This window comes from Polypterus senegalus, chromosome 14, assembly GCF_016835505.1.
Source record: "Polypterus senegalus isolate Bchr_013 chromosome 14, ASM1683550v1, whole genome shotgun sequence".
Lineage (NCBI taxonomy): Eukaryota > Metazoa > Chordata > Cladistia > Polypteriformes > Polypteridae > Polypterus > Polypterus senegalus.
Genome location: NC_053167.1, coordinates 139,325,598 through 139,349,920, shown reverse-complemented (window position 1 = coordinate 139,349,920; position 24,323 = coordinate 139,325,598). Strand labels below are relative to the sequence as shown.

Below are 24,323 nucleotides of genomic sequence, written 5' to 3'. Positions count from 1 at the left end.
TGGTTTCTCTTTATCTACTTTTAGGACTTGAGTGAAGATCTGATTATGTTTTTGGTCGTATTTATGCAGAAAGATAGAAAATTCTAAAGGATTCACAAACTTTCCAGCACAACTGTATGTCCTCATTCCTCAGACTGTTAAACAATACTGGAACCCCTTCAATAACAGAGCATGAGGACCTTCAGATTAGACCTCCATGTCTGAACACATCAGTAGACTTGAACCCCAATTTCCAAATAAATACTCGCCCCACAAACAATAATACTGATCTCTCAATAAACATCCAGAGCAGACCCTCCATAAAGACCCCAAAACATCCAGCTAAACTATCACACTGGACCCAACATCTGAAAACACAGAGAGTAGATTTAAAATTTCATCACCCAATAAACGCCTACACCCACCATTTGTAACCCTCAGACTATAGTGCCACCCTGAAACCCTCTGAACATTTTGCCTAAAGAAATAGTACCAACTGAACACCTGGCGTAGACCCTCAGACTGAACCCCAATATCTCAATACATCTTCAGACTTGAACCCCCATCCCTCAATAAACCCCCAGACCACATCTCCCCCAACTATACTATTAGGCTGGACCCTCTGAACACCAAGCATCAACACACAGACTAGAAACAGCATCACCAACCGAACATTGTGTGTGGACCCTCAGTATTGACCACCATCAAAAAATTGACCCTTACAGCAGACCCCAAGACCCCCAACCCAGAACTAACACCATGTTCTGACCCTCAGACTGGATTCTAACATCTAAAAACAGATAGTGGACATCACCAGACTAGACTCACAGTCCCTCAATAAACAGTCAGTGTGGACCCTCATGGAGGACCCCCTTTCCACCTTACATATACAGTATATACCCCACTACTGGATTCCCATCACTGACTGAACACTTGCTATGGATCCTCAGATTGGACTGTAATGCTGAAAACAGAGAGTGGTCATCACCAGACCTGAACCCCCATCACCCATTAACAACCCAGTGTGGACCCACTCAGCGCTAGCCCCCTGGCATTGCACCTTTGGGTCTCCACTTGTCCCTATCAATGTCCCCAACTCCCCTGCATATCAGACCAGTTGACAGTATGGCCACACTTACGATGAGGAGGAGGCATTTGCTCTCCCGCAGAGCACCGCAGCATCCCAAGAAGCCCAGAATGACCAGGACGGCGCCAACGGCAATGCAGAAGTACCCAACGTTCACGAACTGCATGACTTGAGTGGAGTACGGCCCAACGAACTTGAGGAAAGAGCTGCCATCTGCGGTGACCCAGATGCCAACAGCCAGAAGGCCTGCACCTCCAAGCTAAAAAAGAAAAAAAATGTTAAGACCGGGTGTGCCATCTGAGCTTGGGCATAGATGCTTGTGCATTGCACCCATAGCACATAAAAAGCAGACAGCACCACCTGGACCTGGTACAACTCAATAAGGCATTAACCCACAGATAGGTGCCCACCTATCGCTCCCTCATATGTCCCTTTTGGTTTCTCTTCTTTTAATTTTTAACGTGACGCCATCTTCTGCCCAGCTCTGTCCACCTCCACATTTTATCAGCTCCTCACCCATTAATTAATGTGTGACTTGGGTCAACTTCCTGATAACTCCCAAACATATTCTTTGGCACTTTCCAGAAAATTCCCCTGAAGAACAAACAACCTGAGTATTTCCTTGAGGCCAACATTTGTTTTGAGTGAAAGCCAACACCTTGTGTTGATGGGTGAGCCATCAGAGCGTTTATGGGCACCACAGGGTGATGTTCATCTGAATTTACTGGCCACTGTGTAAACATATTAACCAGATAAGGACTAGAGACAGAACAGCCAATAGTGGAGCAGTGATCACATCGTGTGACCTTGGCTATGTCCTTCATGTCCTGTTGACCTGAGGATTTGAAACGAATGTTACTTGATGAAATGAACAGCCACCCATACATGGCAGTAAAGTGCCACCTACTGGCTGTGCCCCTCTGGCACCCCTACTGCTTGCTTTATTTGTATTTACTGTGCATCCCTTCTGGGGTTTCTGGACTTCTTCCTCTGCCTTGTCTTAAAACACGAGCAGATGAATGTTAGAAACATCTCTGCTGACCTGGCACCACTGAAGGGTGGCATCAAAGTGGGCGTCTAATTGCACCATCCAGTAATAGAGCTGTGACACCAATGAAACCCTACAAAACAATAACACTTTTTTTACGAAAGGCTTGGAGGGATATGGGCATAGCCAGATGTCGGGTTTGAACCTCCTGAAATATAATTTAAAATGTACAGTCATAGATGGAATACGATTACGTGCTTTCTCACCACCACCACCACAACCCTATCCCCCCCTAAAGTTCATTGCTTGCCAACCCTATGGATGAAGACAACAGTGAACACTGCCAACATCATTCTGTGCCTCCCCAAACGAGAGCAGATAAACTCCTCTTCAAAACATGAATATCTTTTTCTATTTAGTGCCATTAATGGAACGCATCACAGGGCTGGCAGAGAAAAAAGAAAATCCTTCAAGGCATGGCGACCAGAAGAATGGAGTTGACTGAGGAACACTGGCATAAGAATTGGCAATGAAAAGGAGTCAAAGAGAAGATGAAGGAGCAGATCAGAACTGGCCAGTCAGAAATTGAGGACGTCCTGGAATTTACGCATCTTGGCGCTGCTGTGGCTTGTGATGGGGGCACCGATAATGATGTGACAGCAGAACTGGAAAGATGACGTGTCCACAGACGTTCAGAGACTTCACCCGATCCTCCCCATCGATCCACACAACTATGAAGATTTTGGCTGTACACTCTGATTGATCTGTGCAGTCATATGAAAAAGTTTGGGAACCCCTCTTAATTCTTTGAATTTTTGTTTATCATTGGCTGAGCTTTCAAAGTAGCAACTTCCTTTTAATATCTGACATGCCTTATGGACACAGTAGGATTTTCAGCAGTGACATTAAGTTTATTGGATTAACAGAAAATAGGCAACATAACAAAATTAGACAGGTGCATAAATGTGGGCACCCAACAGAGATATGACATCAATACTTAGCTGAGCCTCCTTTTGCTCCTTTGAGCCTCCAGACGCTGTCCTCCTATAGCCTGTGATGAGTGTCTGGATTCTGGATGGAGGTATTTCTGACCATTCTTCATACAAAGAAGACAGCCTTCTTCAAATCATCCCAAAGATTTTCAATGATATTCACGTGACGGCCATTCCAGAACATTGTACTTCTCCCTCTGCATGAATGCCTTTGTAGATTTCCAACTGTGTTTTGGGTCATTGTCTTGTTGGAATATCCAGCCCCTGCTTAAGTAACTTCAACTTTGTGACTGATGCTTGAACATTACCCTGAAGAATCTGCTTTGGGTTGAATTCATCAGACCATTGACTTTAACAAGGGCCCCAGTCCCTGAACTGGCCACACAGCCCCACAGCATGATGGAACCTCCACCAAATTTGACAGGAGGTACCAGGTGTTTTTCTTGGACTGTGGTGTTCTTCTTCCGCCATGCAAAGCGCTTTTTGTTATGACCAAATAACTCCATTTTTGTCTCATCAGTCCAAAGCACTTTGTTCCAAAATGAATCTGACTTGTCTAAATGAGCATTTGATACAACAAGCGACTCTGTTTGTGGCGTGAGTGCAGAAAGGGCTTCTCTCTCATCACCCTGCCATACAGATGTTGTTTGTGCAAATTGTGCTGAATTGTAGAACGATGTCCAGATACACCATCAGCAGTGAGATGTTCTTGCAGGTTTTTGGAGGTGATCTGTGGATTGTCTGTCACCATTCTCACAATCCTGCCTCTCCATATGCCGCTCCTGTAGTTTTCTGGGCCTGCCAGACCTGCTGCGTTGGTTTAACAGCAACTGTGCCTGTGGCCTTCCATTTCCTGATTCCATTCCTTACAGTTGAACCTGACAGTTTAAACCTCTGAGATGGCTTTTTGTAGTCTTCCTCTAAACCAGGAGACTCAACAATCTTTGTTTTCAGATCTTTTGAGAGTTGCTTTGAGGATCCCATGCTGTCTGTTCATCTTCAGAGGAGAGTCAAAGGGGAGCACAACTTGCAACTGACCACCTTAAATACCTTTGACCACTCATGACTGGACACTCCTGTCTATGAAGTTCAAGGCTCAACAAACTAATCCAACCAATTTGGTGTTGCAAGTAGTCAGCATTGAGCAGTGACAGGCATTCAAATCAGCAAAATGACAAGGGGGGCCACATTTGTGCACAGCCAGTTTTTCACATTTGATTTCATTTCATACGACTAAATACTGCGTCACTAAAAATCTTTGTTTGGAAAACACCGCAGTGCTCAGGTGTTCCTAGGAAATGAAAGACATACCACTGTTATCTTTTTCGTTGAAAGGAGGGTCAATTATTATGCAGGCTGAGAGGGGTTCCCAAACTTTTTCATATGACTGTATATATATATATATATATATATATATATATATATCCATCCATTATCCAACCTGCTATATCCTAACTACAGGGTCACGGGGATCTGCTGGAGCCAATCACAGCCAACACAGGGTGCAAGGTGGGAAACAAACCACAGGCAGGCAGGGTGCCAGCCCACCACAGGGCACACACACACACACACACCAAGCACACACTAGGGACAATTTTGAATTGCCAATACAACTAACCTGCATGTCTGTGGACTGTGGGAGGAAACTGGAGCACCCAGAGGAAACCCACACAGACACGGGGAGAACATGCACACTCCACGCAGGGAGGACCTGGGAAGCGAACTCAGGTCTCCTTACTGTGAGGCAGCAGCGCTACTACTGTGCCTTGTTGAGAAGCCTGGACTTTGAGGGAGTATTGGGTTATGTGCTGCGCTGTAAAAAGATTATGTACAATAAACGTGTGTTGGGTGTTCAACCTACGGTGTTTGCCTGTCTGTGTCCGGGCTGTTTCCCACATATATATATATATATATATATATGTTATATATATATAATGTTATATATATAATGTTTTATATATATATATACTATATATATATATTTTTAAAGGTTACTTTAACACAATGAATTAATTTAACACTGGTCATGTTGAAATGTAATTTGCATAGTCAGAGCTTCATCCTCAAAAATGCAACACGAAGAGAATAAAAGCCCAACTGCAGCACCGTCGGCGCTTTGTCAATGATTTGAGTCTGCGAATCTCCTCTTGTGCTTGTTCCTTGAGTCATGAAGACACGCGTCATTTGAAACTGAGGTGGTACTGCAGATTCAGAAACCTCCAGTAAACGGCCGAGTTCGTGTACCTGATGCATGCGCAGGTCGCCTTCTCCTATTTACAATCCCACCCATTATAATCTCATCATTCAGCTCACTGCCACCAAAGTAATATTTGCTAGAAGTACAAGTGTCCAAGTACTAATTAAAGAACAGATAGAAATGAAAGGCACGAGATCAGTGGTTACCAAACTCGATCCTAGGGACCCACTGTGGCTGCAGGTTTTTGTTCTAACCAGATTTACAATCAATGATAATAACCGATAACAGCTGATCTCAGTTAATTTGCTGCATTCAAAAAAACAGAACAACATTGTTTTTACATTTACTGTATAAAACATTCAGAAATATTTCTATGTGATTAAAGTAGAAATAACTCTCTTTTGTTGTTTTCCTATTATTTTTCCCTTTTCCTGTGTATTTTGCTACCCTTCATTTAACCCTAATAGTGTCAATTAACAACCAGCACAGCAGACACCCGGGATGATGAACGCTGCAGTGTCAGACCCGCTAATTAGTAAATAATCAATTAAATAACCAGAACACCTGGAAAAGCAGAATGAAAATTAGGTTGAAAATACTGCTAACAACTAAAAAAAAATGATGTATTCCCCATATAACTGCTTATTACATTTTAATAAAAAACTTAGACATAGTTTGTAATTTCTACATTAACTCAAAAACACAGAAACTGGTTAATAACGACTCACTTCATTAGGCTAAGAGTCCAATGAGAAATGAGCGTTGGTTAGAACAAAAACCTGCAGGCACGGGGGGTCCCCGCAGGACCAAGTTTGAGAACCACTGCACTAGATAGATAGATAGATAGATAGATAGATAGATAGATAGATAGATAGATAGATAGAGTGAAAGGCACTATATGATAGATAGATAGATAGATAGATAGATAGATAGATAGATAGATAGATAGATAGATAGATAGATAGAGTGAAAGGCACTATATGATAGATAGATAGATAGATAGATAGATAGATAGATAGATAGATAGATGATAGATAGATAGATAGATAGATAGATAGATAGATAGATAGATAGAGTGAAAATGCTAAAGATGAAGTTACATCACACCCCAAAGTTTTCAGGTGCCACTTTTCGACATTGTTACAAATAAACTTGCCATGTGATTGTAACAGACGCTGGCACTTCAGACTGATGCCACTTTGGTGTCCTTGATTTTGGTTTCATATTCTATCTTCCACATCATAAAGGTTCAGTAAGGGGGGGCGTTAAGGCATAAACTGTTTTAAGAGGGTATCCTGGACATGTTTTTAGCCCAAACTCCAATTTCTTCATGCTTTTTATAAAGTAAAATTTTCAAAGAAATTAAATTCTCTATGTATGCTCGGTCTGGGGGTCTCTATATTCTGCCTGTCCCCTCTGAGATCCAATCCGGAAAGAGCGTTTTATTTATTTCGGTCCGTGACAGGCAGGCAGGCTCTGTACGAAGCCATAAATAAAAGGTGACAGATTTGTGAAACACCAATGGCCTCCTCATTTTAAAAGGACACATATAAAAGTAACGCAGGCTAAGTTCGGGTTCTGGATGATCTCGTAGTATCCTGCTAGGTAGCCTACATAAAAATAAAACGACATATTGGATTTATTGAAAAAAAACTCAGGCATTTCTGCTTGCCCTTTTTAAGTAAATTCGTCATAAATTAAGGTGTCTAAGCAGTTCTCCAGTGCGATGCCACAGGGAGCCTTTTTCGTCACATGAAGGACCAGCAGACAGAACTGTAGCTCCGTGACTGCAGGCTCCACCATCAGCCCTAACAGATGAGGACAGATTTGTGAAACGCCAAAGCGCTCCTCATTTTACTGCCGCCCCACTGGCTCAGTCAGGCGTTCTTCGTCTTTCAGTGTCCTGCTAGCAACTCTTATATTTGATTTATAAAAGATTTCTATTGTCTTGTATTAGGACTTTTTTCATAACCCAAAGAAGTTTTCCTCAAGCAATGGAGCTACGAGGACAGTCAACCCACGGAGCAAACCGAACCGTTACATTATTAAGAGAGAGGAAAAAACGTGCATGATACATTTAAAGTTAAAATAAAACGGTAACTTAAAAAAGTTTCCTTTACTAACTCAACTACAAACCTACAGCTGAACCTTAGTTAAACATTATTATTTGAATTATTTCAGTACATTTAGTATTCATATTAGTGTCAGTGAATAAAATAGCGAACTTATAAAATGGTAATAGCTACGGGAGAAGAAAAAGAAATAAATTTGGAATTTCAGGCTATATATATTTACTTAGTAATCAGTGAACAAAACATTTCTGAAAATGTTAATATGTACCTTTCGCATAGTCGTCTGGATTATAAAATGATTTATTTGCATGCGGAAGGTAAACACGTTTAAATTTGCATTGACTACGCTTACTGATTAATCACAGAATTACAGTAACTGCCTTGTTGCATTGGAAAGGAATAAAAAGATGATGCAGGGCGTTTCAAAAAGTCATAAATCAGCTTCAACAAGAACAATAAAACAAAAAGACAATCGGGGTAAATAAATTACGTTTACTAAAAGTCGTTAACTTTTGTTTCAAGTGCGCAACATGCATTGAGCTATATTTTGTTTCTTTACGCAAAATATCATACTGTATAGAAATATCGGATATTTGTTTACATAAAACTTTTTAGACATTAACTTAACTTAGATGAATAAATTAAGCATCCTCAATAAGTTAATTGTCTGAGCGCTTTTTTTTTAAATGCACATCGCAAAGTTATTTAGCTGTAACCAATTTTATTGGTCTATTCTACTTGATTCGATATAAACAGTCATTTTACAATTAATGGAAACTGTTTGCATATGCAGGTTTAGTTGATTGAATTACTATTAAAATATCGATTGTAGTATCGATGGTCGGTCAGTATATCAGCACAAATAGTTCAAAGCCCATATGAAGCCCCGGGCCTTCCTTCTCGGTGTTAGATTTCGAGGACGGGTATGGGGTATGTCGGGGGATTTCTGAGAAGCGAGACGGGTCTAATTGCAGCCCATAATACCAATGAGGTCAGTCACGTAACGCCAATATCGCCAGTCACTGACCGCCATCTGATGTCAGACTCGACCATAGCAGTTTAGCAGCAGACCTCCGGAGCTCCGCTGTTCATTCAGAAGTTCTGCAGTACAAGCGAACGGATCGCACGTCACTGATCGGGTCAGATTACCCTCCCGACCTCCTAACCTTAACCTCAGGGACGGAGAGGCATCTGGAGGGGCTAGTGGATTGGCGCTTCGTGACTGACATTGTGGGCGTGGCGTGGCTGACGTCATAGGCATTGCGGGCTGCCGTGACACGGTTGTTTTTAGCGTCTTTTTAATTTCATAAAAGGCGCCCCTCGCGTGACGACACTCAACACGCTTAAAAATAATAAGGACACTTTACTGAGTTGTGAGGCTCCTCGTAGACCAATTGTTTGACAAAAAATAATAATAATTCTCTGAAGATTTCGATGCAGGTGAACTGGTTCTTTGGGCTTTGAAAAAAAAAATAAAGCTGTAGCCTTTAGAGTATTGTAGGCTCTCTATCAGGATGCTAACCATTAAAATACAATACAATACAATACAATACAGTTTATTTTTGTATAGCCCAAAATCACACAGGAAGTGCCGCAATGGGCTTTAACATGCCCTGCCTTTTGACAGCCCCCCAGCCTTGACTCTCTGAGAAGACAAGGAAAACTCCCAATAAAAACCTTGTAGGGAAAAATGGAAGAAACCTCGGGAAAGGCAATTCAAAGAGAGACCCCTTTCCAGGTAGGTTGGGCGTGCAGTGGGTGTCAAAAGTAGGGGGTCAATAAAATACAATATACACAACAGAACAATTCCTTAAGACAGCATAATAATAAAAATTTTAGAATTACGGTTTAACAGTAGATGATATGACATAATTAGGTTTGGATATTTTTAGAGTCCTGGAGACCTCATCCATCTAGCTGCATCTCCATTTGGCCATGCCACGGCTGAAACGTTGCTCCGATGAAAGGACCCCTCTCTAAAATAAAAGCTGAACATAGCCTGTATTAGGGTATGAAAAAAGTCTTTAAAATCAGGAACCCATTTGTTCCTGTTTATCCATTCAAAGCTCTTTCTATAGCCTGTTACAGATCTACATAAATAAAAATTCTTTCTGGAAACTCATATGGATGGTACTTTTGGGAACCATAGATTTTTGCCGTACAGCATTTCTAAGAAGAACCAGTCTGGCGCCTTTAATTTTAAAAACGAAGGTGGCAGTGTAATGGATCGACTAGCTCTGGTACTATAGGAAACAAACTTTCTTTCTTTCTTTCTTTCTTTCTTTCTTTCTTTCTGTGAAATACTAACCATTATGTTACATAGAAAGCAAAGAAATAAGTGCTTTTCTGACGTTGGCAGGGTAAACAATTGGCTGGTATTAAAAAGAACCCTATCATAAATCAACTTTCACAACCACACAAATCCCACGACATTTGTGAAGACAGATCAGTTTCTTAAAGGTGTTTCACTTCTTTCCGACTGTGCAGAGGTGTGGAGAGCCCTTGGACCACAATGAGATAAAAGGGGTGGAGCTTTGAGCAAATACAGGATCGTCACGGACCTCCAACTTGATAACTTTTAGTTAAATCAACTTAATTCAACTGTTTACATCAACGTGATTCAAGTACGTTAATGTGACTTTAGATTAGATTAAACTTTATGAATCGCTTGGGGAATTTCAAATGCATAGAGCAGCAGATGGATGTTAAGGATAGAGCAGTGGCGTAGCTCGAGTTCGTGGGTGGTACTTCAATTTGCCGCCCTCTGTAATATCTGAATATGTTAACCTATTTAAATAGAAAATGAAAACGAGTTCATCAAGAACACGAGGACAGAGTTGGAAACTTGTTAAGGGGAAATTTCGCACAAACATTAGTAAGTTTTTCTTTACACAAAGAACGATAGACACTTGGAATAAGAGACCAAGTAGTGTGGTAGACAGTAAGACGTTAGGGACTTTCGAAACTCGACTTGATGTTTTTTGGAAAAAATAAGTGGAGAGGACTGGCGAGCTTTGTTGGGCTGAATGGCCTGTTCTCGTCCAGAGAGTTCTAATGTTCTAATAATCTATGATTGCAAACTTATTAGTTACTGGCCATGTGCGCCCAACTACGTTGTGCGTGTTAAAGTTGTCTGTGAAGGGCTCCCTGTTTAAACGCGGCTGCCAGTCATGAACTGGACTCTTCGTCGCAACAAAATTACAAAAGAAAACCCTTGAACATTGATTCGATAGGAACAGCCTGCTCGGAATCTCTGTCCGAATCGTAATTATGTGGCGGTGTAGGAGCATTTCTGCTTCTGTCCGTTCACAGTCCGTCTCGTTTTCATGACGCTATCATTTCCTATCACGATGTCTTCTCAACCTTTCTCCAATCTCGCAGGGTGCTTTGTGGTAATCCAAAGAGTAAGGCAATATACACGGATCAATATTTATAAAAGGGGGACACATAGGTATCCAGGCTCTTTAAAGCATAAATAGGGATCACTTCACTGACATGTGAGCAAGCCACGGTACAACTGTGAGACATGCAGCACTCGCCGGCTACAACGTAACAGTAATAATTTCCGGAACGTGCTGTTACGTCGTCATTCATTGTACCCACTGCCTGTCTTTCATTCAGATGTTACGTAGTCACGTACCTTTCATCTTCGGCAATCTCATTCTCTAAGCAGGCCTCAGGAGCTAACCAGCGTAACACTGTCCACCACCCCTTTCATATTCTGACACATTGTTGACATCCGTAAGTAACACCAACGTACTAAACTGGAAGGTGGTCTGCGCATGCGTGGAATTCGCGGACAAACAAAGATCAAGATCTAAATGAAGATCTCTTTAGTTAATTTAAAGCACAACAATTAGTTTGAATGTCTGTGTTTTGAGGTGTGACTGGCGTGCTACAGTCTTCAGTAGTATAAGCCTGGAGGAGATTCTTAATGCAATGCCTATGTTTTAGCTGTCTCTCTACTGCCATCTAGTGCTTCTTCTAATTCATTCACGGACAAACAAAGATCAAGATCCAAATGAAGATTATATATAGAGATTACATCTTTCCACTTGTGGCAATCAACTTTTGTTACCTGTCCCATTACACTTGCTGAACAAACAGGCCCTCGCCTCATGTTACCCGATTATGTTTACCTCTTTTGTAAGTTGCGTTGGATAAAAGCCTCTGCCAAGCAAGTACATGTAAATGTAATCTAGCATTTATCAGGTTGTATGGCTGCCAATATTCACATTATATTCGGCTTCATTATTACTGTTTTATGAATATTATCAATTATATGTTATTAGAATGTAGAACTGAATGCCTGCTTATCTTTTGCTCGTCTAATTGCCTGAGTTTTGTGGCGTACGGCCGGTGCCCTTGCCAGTGGCATAGCTCAAGTTCGTGCCTCTTGGGTTCGTGCCGCCTTCCAACACATCTGAATATGTTAACCTATATAAATATAAAATTTAAATGACATATAGAGAAAAAATAAAAAAATTGTGCATATATTTATTTGTATATAGAGAAACAGCAGTCATTTTAAATATATAATTATTTATAAGCATCAACTAAACAAGAATATAGTGTAGACGCACTGATAAGCCGTATTCTAATCATTAGTGTAATATAATTATGCTGCGAAAACCATAACCAGTGTAGTGTACAAGTGATACGTGGGGATGTTTTCTGCGTGAGACAAGAATCGTCTTGGATTGATAACGAAACAAAATTATAAATTGTAAATTAGTTCTTTATCTTAATTATTATCAGTGTAATGTTTGTTTATTTTTGTTATTGCCTCCTAAATTTCAACTGCTGTATCTGAAGCCCTCAGAGAAGGACAGTCTGAAAATGATTTTTGAAGCATTTGTGGATAAAAATCAGAGAATCTTACTTTTTTCATTCATGAGTGATATTTTTCCGAACCCTGCTGCTAAAATGTGATGCCCGGGGCGTACCACACCTCCGCCCACCCATAGCTACACCACTGGGATAGAGCTGCCAGGAAAAAAGAAAAGTGGAAGGCCTAAGAGGGGGTTTATGGATGTGCTGAGAGAGGACATGCAGGTAATGGGGGTGACAGAAGACGAAGATGACGAAGACAAAATGATACGGAAAAAGATGATCCGCTATGGCGACCCCTAATGGGAGCAACTGAAAGAAGAAGAAGAGCAGCAGAAACATAAAAACACAAGAACACAGACTCACAGGACAAAACATATATAGCCAATCAATCAATTAATCAATCAATCAATAAACATAAGAAGTACACTGGATGGAAGCACTGAACTCCTCGATGGCAGTGGGCAGAAAAGACCCCCAGAGGCGCTTCTCAGCACACCGTGCTGCAATGAGCCTGTAAAAGTGCTCTAAAACAGCGCCACCTGGAGGGATGAAGGGAAAGGGAAAATACGTTTAGGAAAATGATGACGAGAAAAGCTATATATATATATATATATCTAATATCAACAAGGATTATTATTTTAAGTTATATTAACCGAAATTAGATACGTTGAAGAGAACTAAACAAAATAAAATAAAAGAGAACACCAATACTGTTAGCCAACAGGGCGCTGGTGGAAATTGGGCTACTGTTGGTTGAAGAAGGTGAAGAAGATGGGGAAGATGTGTCTGGAGGCAGGAGGAAGGTTAAGAGAGTGGACCTGAGGGCAGGAACTTTGAATGTTGGCAGTATGACTGGTAAGGGCAGAGAGTTAGCAGATATGATGGAGAGAAGGAAGGCTGATATATCGTGTGTGAAGAGACTAAATGGAAGGGGAGTAAGGCCAGGTGGATCAGAGGTGGATTCAGATTGTTCTGTCATGGTGTGGATGGCAGGAGAAATGGGGTAGGAGTTATTCTGAAGGAACAACACATCAAGAGTGTCCTGGAGGTGAAAAGAGTGTCAGACAGAGTGATGATTATGAAGCTGGAAATTGGAGGTGTGATGATGAATGTTGTTAGTGCATATACACCGCAAGTTGGGTGTGCAATGGGTGAGAAAGAAGATTTTTGGAGTGAGTTGGATGAAGTGATGAACAGAAAGTGGTGATTGGAGTGGATTTCAATGGATATGTTAGTGAAGAGAACAGAGGAGACAAGGAGGTGATGGGTAGGTATGTTGTCATGGAGAGGAATGAAGAAGGTCAGAGGATAGTGGATTTTGCCAAAAGGATGAACATGGCTATGGTGAAAATGTATTTTAAAAAGAGGGAGGAACATAGGGTGACGTACAAGAATGGAGGAAGATGCACACAGGTAGATGACATCCTATGCAGAAGAGTTGATTTGAAGGAGATTGAAGACTGCAAAGGGGTGGCAGGGGAAAGTGTAGTTAGGAAGCATAGGATGGTTTTCTGTAGGATGACATTGGAGATCAAGAAGAGGAAGAGTGTGAGGGCAGAGCCAAGGATCAAATGGTGGAAGTTGAAAAAGGAAGACTGCAAGGTTGGGTTTAGAGAGGAGGTGAGACAGACACTGGGTGGCAGTGAAGAGTCACCAGACAGTTGGCAACTACAGCAGAAGTAGTAAGGGTGACAGCAAGAAGGGTGCTTGGCATGACATCTGGAAAGAGGAAGGAGGAAAAGGAAACCTGGTGGTGGAATGAGGAAAAATAGAAGAGTATACAGAGGAAGAGGATGGCAAAGAAGAAGTGGGATAGTCAGAGAGAGTCAGAAAGTAGACAAGAGTACAAGGAGATAAGGCACAAGGTGAAGAGAGAGGTGACAAAGGCTAAAGAAAAGGCATACGATGAGTTGTATGAGAGGTTGGACACTAAGGAGGGAGAAAAGAACTTGTGGGCTACAGAGAGGGGCTGATCTGGGAAAGATGAGCAGCAGGTTAGGGTGATAAAGGATAAAGATGGAAACAAGCAAGGAGAGTGTGTTGAGCAGATGGAAAGAGTACTGTGAGAGGCTGATGAATGAAGAGAACGAGAGAGAGAAGAGGTTGGATGATGTGGAGATAGTGAATCAGGAAGTGCAACGGATTAGCAAGGAGGAAGTAAGGACAGCAATGAAGAGGATGAAGAATGGAAAGACCGTTGGTCCAGATGACATACCCATGGAAGCATGGTGGTGTTTAGGAGAGATGGTAGTGGAGTTTTTAACCAGATTGTTTAATGGAATCTTGGAAAGTGAGAGGAGACCTGAGGAGTGGAGAAGAAGTGTACTGGTGCTGATATTTAAGAATAAGGGGATGTGCAGGACTGCAGTAACTACAGGGGGATAAAACTGATGAGCCACAGCATGAAGTTATGAGAAAGAGTAGTGGAAGCTCAGTTAAGAAGTGAGGTGATGATTAGTGAGCAGCAGGATGGTTTCATGTGAAGAAAGAGCACCAGAGATGTGATGTTTGCTCTGAGGATGTTGATGGAGAAGTTTAGAGAAGAACAGAAGGAGTTGCATTGCGTCTTTGTGGGCCTGGAAAAGCAAATGACAGGGTGACTGAGAGGAGTTGTGGTCTTGTATGAGGAAGTCGGGAGTGGCAGAGAAGTACATAAGAGTGGTACAGGATATGAATGAGAGGAGTGTGACTGTGGTGAGGTCTGCGGTAGGAGTGACGGAGGTGGGATTACATCAGGGATCGGCTCTGAGCCCTTTCTTATTTGCAATGGTGATGGACAGGTTGACAGACGAGATTAGACAGGAGTCCCCGTGGACTGTGATGTTTGCTGATGACCTTGTGATCTGTAATGAAAGTTATGAGCATGCTGAGGAGACTCTGGAGAGGTGGAGATATGAGAGGAGAGGAATGATGGTCAGTAGGAACAACATGTGTGTGAATGAGAGGGAGGTCAGTGAAATGGTGAGGATGAGGGAGTAGAGTTGGTGAAGGTGGAGGAGTTTAAATACTTGGGATCAACAGTACAGAGTAACGGGGATTGTGGAAGAGAAGTGAAGAAGAGAATGCAGGCAGGATGGAGTGGGTGGAGAAGAGCATCAGGATTGACTTGTGACAGACGGGTATCAGCAAAAGTGAAAGAGAAGGTCTACAGGACAGTAGTGAGACCAGCTGTGTTATATGGGCTGGAGACGGTGGTACAGGAGACAGAGCTGGAGGTGGCAGAGTTAAAGATGCTAAGATTTGCATTGGGTGTGATGAGGATGAACAGGATTAGAAATGAGGACATTAGAGGGTCAGCTCAACTTGGACGGTTGGGAGACAAAATCAGAGAGGCGAGATTGTGTTGGTTTGGACATGTGCAGAGGAGAAATGCTGGGTATATTGGGAGAAGGGTGCTAAGGATAGAGCTGCCAGGAAAGAGGAAAAGAGGAAGGCCTAAGAGGAGGTTTATGGATGTGGTGAGAGAGAACATGCAGGTGATGAGTGTAACAGAATAAGATGCAGAGGACAGGAAGATATGGAAAGAGATGATCTGCTGTGTCGACCCCTAGAAGAAGAAAAAGAAGATAAATAAAAGAGAAGAACTCTGATAGTTCATTGTGATCAGCCAGTGAAGGTTGCTGCGCCAGCTACTACCTCAATAAAGAATATCAAAATGTCTCCATTCTACATGGTCCCAGTATCGAGACATTTTGAATACACTTTGAAAAGACAAATGAATCAATTCCAAAGTACAGAAGGTATCTTTATATTTATCTATGTGTGCCATTACTCCAGTAGAATATGTCTGCTAGGCAACGTGGTGCCAGCGTGTGCATCTCAACTTAAAAACATGTGCAATATGAGTTAACTATACAGTTTTATTTTATCTTATTTATTTTTTTCCACATAGTGTCGCCTCGCAGCAAGAAGATCCGAGCTCGTGTACCTGCGGTTTGTTCCTGCCTTGCGCCATAGGCCAGCTGGGATCGGCTCCATGAACCCCGCGATCCTGTTTTGGATTAAGTGTGTTAAAAAGAAAATGCCATAAAATAATTCATGTATTCCTCCGAGTTTAGTGTTTAATCCAGTCTGTACGTTAATCTTATACTATAACATCTTCAGTCAATCTGAGCAGGTGATCTCATTGAGTGGGACTTGTTGATTCTCATAAGTTTCGCTCGCTGAGATGATTAATTTTTTTGCAGATTATGCTAAACATTGATGATTTCTGCTTAGCGCAAATATTAGGATCTTTTTCAAAGTCTAAATAACCAAATTCATATGCAAAGAACCGTTCCCAGAATTAAAGGTTTCTTTGTTAAGCAAAGGCAGCCACACTACTCGGTTAGGAGCCACTGAAGAGCCTTTATTCGTGAGAGTGCAGGGCGTTCACGTGAAATTTCAGACTCGAGAATTCGGAGAGCACGTGAAGGGCCCATTATTCTATTTTCAAAGAAAAAAAATATAAAAAGATGTAAATTGTAATGTAAATGAAGTGAAAAGAAAGAGACCGGAACTGTTAATGTTGTACATGAGTAATGGATTTTAGACAAAGCTGATGGAGATTAGCGCAGGACTGCAAACGCGGCGCACGCGCAGCAAAACTGAGAGAACGAAAAAGGAGAAACAGAAAAGAATCACACCTCGTACATAAATGAATTCATACATTAAAAAAAAAAAAAAACGTTTGGACTCAGTTTTAGCCCCCACGATGCATTCACATTTCCGACACCGCCCTCCCCTTTGATTTTTTTTTTTATTTCCACCAATAAGTGTCCTCACATTGACAGGACAACAGATCTCTTTATGTAGACACTCATCGGTGGGCTGTCCGGTCAGACCTCTTTGATGTTCTCTTTACGATTCCCTTAACAAAGAGGGCTCAGTTTAACATGTTCACAAAATATACAGGTTTGAATACTTGTGCCCGGAGCCACACCTCATGGGCACGCTATATTGATAAGAGAAACACACGGCGGCACGCACAGCACTACTGAGACTACTGGACGGAAAAAAAGTGCAGATACTTACAAAAATTAAAAAGTTGAATAAAAACATCATGCCTTTTAGGAAGCTGTAGCAGCTCATTTTGACCTGAAAATACAAAAGAAAAAGACAATGTGAGGCGACGGTTCTCAACCTGTGGGGCGCGCCCCCTTTTCTGTTACTAGGTGATGTGAAGATGTGATAAAAAGAAAACAAGAATCAAAAATATGAAAAATCCATCTATTGAAACCAAAGCAAATTGACTTAAACTACATTCTGATACTAGAAAAATAAATATATAGTTAGATCAATGTCGATAAAAGTTAAGTAGGTATAATAAAACTTGTAGCGGTGTATCGGCAGCAAAGAATATAGGAATACATTTTATTAGGGTTTCAAAAAAACGTTAGGGGGGCGCGATTAAAACTGTTATGAAAACTCGGGTCACAAATACTTAAAGGTTGAGGAACGCTGACATGAGATGAGGCAAAGAAAAGAGTCTTTCTTTCTTTCTTTCTTTCTTTCTTTTTCTTTCTTCCAGCTGTAATTTGATGTAATCTAACACCGGTTTCACACAAATGTAGAAAGCCCTCTTTTATGCAAGAGGAACTAATAGTTGCCTGGTGAAGATTAGCACCCTCGGGGGATTTAGAGCTCAGCTCCACTTTTTGTCGTGTATTCCGGATGAATAGAAATTGAGAGAAAACGCTGGCGACTGCATAAAACAAAACAATGTAGTGTATATATATATATATATATGTGTGTGTGTGTGTGTGTATTTATGGGACAGTATATGATTAACAGTATATAATATGCGCTATTTATATGATAGTATACACTGAAAAAAGTCTAACATTGATGTTGTTCATTCAACGTAAATTTTCTCTTTCAAGCAACTTAAGATCAGTCATTTAGTGTTGCAGCTTGAAATATTTGGTTTCAGATCACAATCAAAGTAAAAAAAATGTTTGTATAAGTTATGGTGGAGGGAATAAACGTAAAAATCCTATTTCATTTAACTTAATATGTTAGGTTGTTCATGTGCTGTGTTTGGGGGCCGTTTGTATATTCTTTCGGTCGAACCTTCCAGTTTGATGGCTTTCCAACTGCCCAAAAAGAAGAACAACTTAAAAAATAGATTTACTTCAGTAAAAAAACAAGTGAATTGCACCCAATAACTCTAAATGATTTGCCTCAACTTAAAAATTGTGGGATCAATAAGCTAAAAAGAATTATATCAGATTGAAAATATTAAGTGTGAATCATTCACATTTTTTTTCAGTGTATAATTGACAGTATATGCGCCGCCATAAACACCAGATTGTGTCGTTTTATAAAATGCATACTATGGCCAGTTCTAGAAGGGTTGCTGGGAATGGCTCCCAATAGACCCTATATACCTCCATGATGCCCCACCGCTGAAAGTTGCCGAGAGCCTCACACTTGTTGTACATGCGTGATCGAAACTACAACGGAGCCGTCCCCATGAGGCCTCAACTACCTGTGCTCTTCGATAACGTCATTCGAAATGACGATGTGGACGGATTCCCCCGACGCCTCCGCTACCAACCCCGCTCTTCAAGAAGCCAGAGGGGAAACCCGGGGAAACCAAGATTCGTCAATCCGTGCGAACGAAACTGCAAGCAGGTCCAAAACCCTCAGGTCTTGTCACACGTCAGGAGACCCCCAGCTACAAACGCTCGGACTCGACACAACTTTTCGATTTCCATTAACCTTTTTATGTGGAGCCACATGCAGGTGGTCTTCCAACTCCTCACATGCACCGCGCTCAGCTTCACAAAGCCGCCTTTTTTTCTTTCGGTGTACGTTCGTTGGTTTTACTTTTTAGTGCTGTTTCCGTTTCGATAAATGTGTTCTTTCTCTCATTTTCCATTCATAATTTGACAATGGATTGGTGCAGATTTTCGGAGGTTTGAGTGGAGAGCCGGAAGTGTGATTGTCTTATGTTAGAGAAATAACGAGCACCTCAAATGTTAAGAAATACAGCGTGAAATACACGAATCGGCGGGGCTACCGCATCCCTGACATAAACAGAAGACGTTGCTACTGATGCAGCATATCAAAGAAAAACAGAATCCTCTTTAAAAATTAGAGCTCCTTTATTTAACTTTATTCAGTATTTAATACGGATATTATTTGTTTCCAAAGCATAAGCCCTGTTGCTCATTTTGAATTTCTGTGAATTGTAGGAAAGGCGCTATATAAGTTACATTTATTATTAAAGACAAAGTTTAGCACGGGAAAGACGCCATACAAATAACACACATTATCATTATAGATAGAATTATCATGGGAAAGGCGCTATACAAATATGTTTTTAAATAATAGAGTTGAGCATGAGAAAGGCGCTATATAAATTATGTTTTTATATGATAGAGTTAAGCATAGGAAAGGCGCTATATAAATTACATTTATTATAGATAGTAAGGATGGCTAGCACTGACTACAACAGAAGGTGATAGGCGGATAGCTGCCGAGGTCTCCAGAACGGTATCACTGTGTGATTTATTATTATTATTACTATTATTATTAAAAATATTTATTTTCATTCCTTCCTATATTTTGCAGGCACTGTTATTGACATAATGAGCGCTTGTATAGATGTGCCCAATTGGAAAAAAAATATAACATGCAACCACACCGGAAGATGAACAAAAACACTCTTGAATTGCATGTTTAATACTTACTATATCATGTCTATTTTATATTGTTATTATTTTTATTCTGTTAGAAGTAGTATCTCGTCACAATTATTATTATTATTATTATTACTATTATTAATGAATATTTTACAAAAGCCATTTCATAGATATCAGGTGCCATTTCCAGCTTCGCCTGGGGCAGCCTACATGTTAGAGCCGGCCCTGCGCTCGCGTGTGAGAGTGGGAGAGTGAGTGTGCACGAGTGCCGGCGCGTGCGCGTTTGCGTGTGTTACGTCATCTATTTTACAAAATAACGTAGCACTCCAAGTGTAAAGTGTGATCACACCCTGCATCATCAATCCATGCTATGTGTCTACTAAATCGTTTCATTATACTTTTTTTTGGCATATTTAAATTAATACCAAATTATGCAGATTTGAACGCTACGTAAAAGCCATTTTGACGTTGACGCCCAATGACGGAAGTCCCGTCCAGAGTTGGCCCCATGCATGGCTACAGGAAGGATCATTTAGCCGGGCTAAGTTGGACCACACCCACCCACCAAAAAAATTCACAGTGACCGCCCCCCAAACCATTGGCAAACTGTCTCTTGATGGGTAAAAAATAAAGCCTTACGGGAACCAGTTCTGGTTCCCAACAGAACCAGTCATCTGAAGGTTCGAGAAAGAACTTTTGTTTAGATCCGTAGCAGGCTCTATAAATAACCATGAACAGGAAATAACAGATTTGTGATCCCACTGGAGTCCGGATTTTAACAGGACAATAAAATAGCACAAGCAGAGTTCCGATTTTCTCCATCAGTTGTATCCTGTTACGTAGCCTACTACACCGTAAAGATTTCTGTTTTTGTCCGCATATTAGAAATATTTTTATGGCGCCAAGAACCAACTTCATATTCAAAGAAATTGTTCTTTGTCAAGGAAAGGTTCAAAGAGGAACCACCCAACCCAGTAAAGTGCCATTTCAGACGGATAATTTTTAAGAGTATTGCAGGCTCCCCCTTACTATTCTGGTCTGTAGCCCTGGCTACGGGTGGTCCCCGCCTTGTTCCCGGTCCTTATATATACTTTCTTGTAACCCCGACCACGTACAGTATAATAAAGGTAGAAAGCGGACTGATGAACATTTCTCGTCGGTGGCTCGGTGGTGTAGTGATTAGCGGCGCTGCACACCATTCTGAGAACTAATGTGCTAATACCCCTGTCCGGGTATTTATCGATCGATAGATTGATTGATTGGTTGGTGGAGTCAGGTCGGCCTCCACCTCCTTCTATGGGTCATATATATCAGGGTGGCGTAGTGATTGACTTTTTGGACTTTAAACCCTAATGTTGAGGGTTCGAATCCTGTGTGATTAGCACGTCATTTCACCTGTCTGTGATTCAGCTATAAACGTATTGTTTCTCAAATGCTGCAAGTCGCTAAGGGTGTCAGCCGTATAAAGTGAATGTCACGGGGTGTGAGTGCGCACCCCTCAGTAGTGGGTGGGCTTTTTTGTGGATTAGCGGAATCAAGAATCCAATGTGATATTTTGAATTTGTGAGATAGAATAAGCAAACTTGTAACGTTCGTGTTTATTCGTAATAAACATATCGAGATTTTTCGTCGCCCCTACCTGTTCCTCGCCTAATGTTAGTGGAACTCTAGGATTGATGCTTGGAAGTCGTTTAAACACGACGGACTACAACACATTCATTTGCATACACTTCCCAGGAAAAAGGATGCGCTGGGCATAAAAACAAAGACCGCGTGACCCTGAAGAGATGGACACGGGAATGGAGAGAAGACAGAAAGAAGAACGAAACGCAGCGAACAGCTGCGCGCGGGCTCATCATTGTCCGTCTTTATACTCCCCGTCGTTCCGTTTTCTTAATTCATCTTAATTTACAGCTTTACAAAAGAAAGACTTGTTTACGAGAACACCAAGAACGGCAGCTGTAATTTAAGAACTCGCGTAGGTTTAAAGAGAATAATCCCTTTTTTCATGTATCTGTGTGACTGAACTCTGCGGACAGCCCGGCGATATAAACCGCTTTGTACTCCGGTGAACTGCAAAGGTGGGATCGCACAGGTGGAGCGCAGAGGAAAGAAGGGGCAAACAAACCCTTGAGGGTCTCTTGTCTTACCTGAGCGGTGGGAGCTTTGCGCTCTGCTGTGACGACAATGGAAGAAGTGAGACCCACCGGCCAGCTGGGATTGTCGCTAACTGCTCGCTCTCGCCCTGGTGCGCCTTTAAGCCAGTGGCGCTGGGGAGGGCCCGTGTGATTGAAATACTCGGAAAGGTGTGGCCGTGGTTCAGCAGGTGAGGGGAAAGACGGTAAATGCTGCCCCCTGGAGGAAATCAGAGGAGTGATGATCACGAGTGCCGCCTGTTATTACTCATTCTGGTCGCCTCGTATCACAGTCTGTTTTGGGGAGGCGGGTTAGGGCCACCCGTGGCGTGGCAACAATCACATCTTGCTATGTCACCACTGAGCACCGACGCCTGCCAACACAGAGCGAAGGTTGAGAGCTGGCACTTCAGTTTGTACATCCACCCATTATCCAACCCGCTATATCCTAACTACAGGGTCATGGGGTTCTGCTGGAGCAAGGGAACGAGGCAGGAAACAAACCCCGGGCAGGGTGCCAGCCCACCGCTTTGCCCACTAGGGACAATTTAGAATCGCCAATGCACATAACCTGCATGTCTTTGTGGGAGGAAACCGGAGCACTCGGAGAACATGCAAAGTGAAGTGAACTCGGGTCCCCTAACTGCGAGGCAGCAGCACTACCCACTGCGCCAGCATGCCACCCTCAGTGTATACAGTGCCAGCGAATATAAACTGCGTCCCATATTTGGGTCGTACTGACTGGCATCCTGTCTGAGACGGTGTACGCACCAAGATAGTGAGCTCGCACTTTATTTCGTATATTGGTAGTGAAGCGAAACTTCGTCCTGTCCAGCGATTGTTCCTGCTTTGAGCCCGATTACTGCTGGGATGGGCACCAGCTGCCCCGCGACCCTGCTCTATTAAGCAAGCTAGGAAAATAGATGGATGGTATAGAAAGTGGCAATGTACTGGAATCCTGTCTGAGACTGGGTTGGCATCGTGTTGGTGAATTCACTTTAGAAACTGCCAGCCAATTTAAACTGCACCCAATATTATAATATTGCAGTGGCATCCTGTCTGAGACTGGGTTCGTGCCAACTGGGTGGGCTCAGACCTTATTTTATATTTTAAGGTGTTGCTCCTGCCTTGAGCCCCCGCAACCAGGCCCCGGATAAGCGGATTAGGAAAACAGTTGGGTGGAATATAAACTGGCAATGAACTGGCATCCTGTCAGAGACGGGGTTCACGCTGAGCTCGCACTTTATTTCATAAACTGTCAGCGAAAGTAAACTGTGCCCTGCCCATTTTCTGTTCCTGCCTTGAGTCCTGTGGCTGCTGGGGTAGACTCCAGCTGCCCCGTGACTCTGCCATATTCAAATAGAAGAATGAATGAAAATAATATAAATTGGTAATAAACTGGAATCTTGCCTGAGAAAACCAAATTAATAAAATCAAACGTTATTTTGTCTGCGGTGGGCTGGCGCCCTCCCCGGGGATTTGATCCTGCCTTGCGCCCTGTGCTGGCTGGGATTGGCTCCAGCAGACCCCCGTGACCCTGTAGTTAGGATATAGCGGGTTGGATAATGGATGGATGGATCATGACTGACTGACTGACTTTATTTTGTAAATTGTCAGTTGATATAAACTTTGCCCGATACTGAAGCCATATTACCGGGCAACGACCTGGCATCCTGTCTGAGACTGCACGTTTTGCACCATGTGAGTTCACACATTATCTCGTAAATTGTCAGAAAGTGTAAACTGCGCCCGTCCAAGTTCTGTTCCTGCTTTGAGCCCCATGGCTGCTGGGGTAGACTTCAGCTGCCCAGCCCTGGACAAGAGGGATAGGAAACAGACGGATGGATGGGATAGGGCAATGAACTGGCATCTGAGAGTGGGTTCGTACCAAGTTGGTGATCTGGCGCTTTATTTATAAATCCTCAACGAATATAAACTGCGCCAGACATTGAAGCCATATTGTCAGGCAACAAGTGGGCATCCCGTCCGAGAGTGGGTTCTGCCTTGTGCCCAGTGCTACAGGGACGGGCTGTAGCCTTCCGCGACCTTGTAATGTTAAAGCGGCGCTTTCTTACGTGGAGGTGAGAACACACACAAGGAAGCAGATATCGCACTGAATGTAGCGGGAACTCGATAAGGAAGGCACACTTAAGTGACACACCTGCTCGAGTCACAAGATGACTGTCAAGTAAGACTTCTTTTTTTGTCCTGGAATAAAGTTACAACACGGAAAGAAAAATGCATTTCCTCACTTGGAGTCACCGAGGAGCTAAGTTTAGAAATGTCGTCATTTTCTCGCCTTTATTCTGGGTTCTTTCCTACTAACGTTGCATTTATTTGCCAAGCCCGTAACAAGGTGGCTCACCTCGTCACTGACACTTCTTGAGAAAAGCGCTTCGCTAGTCGGCTCTG

At 42.2% G+C, this 24,323-nt stretch overlaps 1 protein-coding gene across 1 annotated transcript in view; it reads right to left on the bottom strand.

Moving 5' to 3' along the window:
* LOC120514892 (tetraspanin-1-like) overlaps positions 1-22,087 on the bottom strand; it is a 36,955-nt gene extending 14,868 nt beyond the window's left edge. The window contains exons 1-3 of the mRNA XM_039735523.1: positions 21,927-22,087; positions 17,162-17,224; positions 1,119-1,325 (exon numbers count right to left, since the gene is read on the bottom strand). Coding sequence (XP_039591457.1) covers positions 1,119-1,325; positions 17,162-17,218 — 264 coding nt within the window. The 5' untranslated portion in view covers positions 17,219-17,224; positions 21,927-22,087. The remainder of the gene's footprint in view (positions 1-1,118; positions 1,326-17,161; positions 17,225-21,926) is intronic.
* Positions 22,088-24,323: the final 2,236 nt, after the last annotated feature.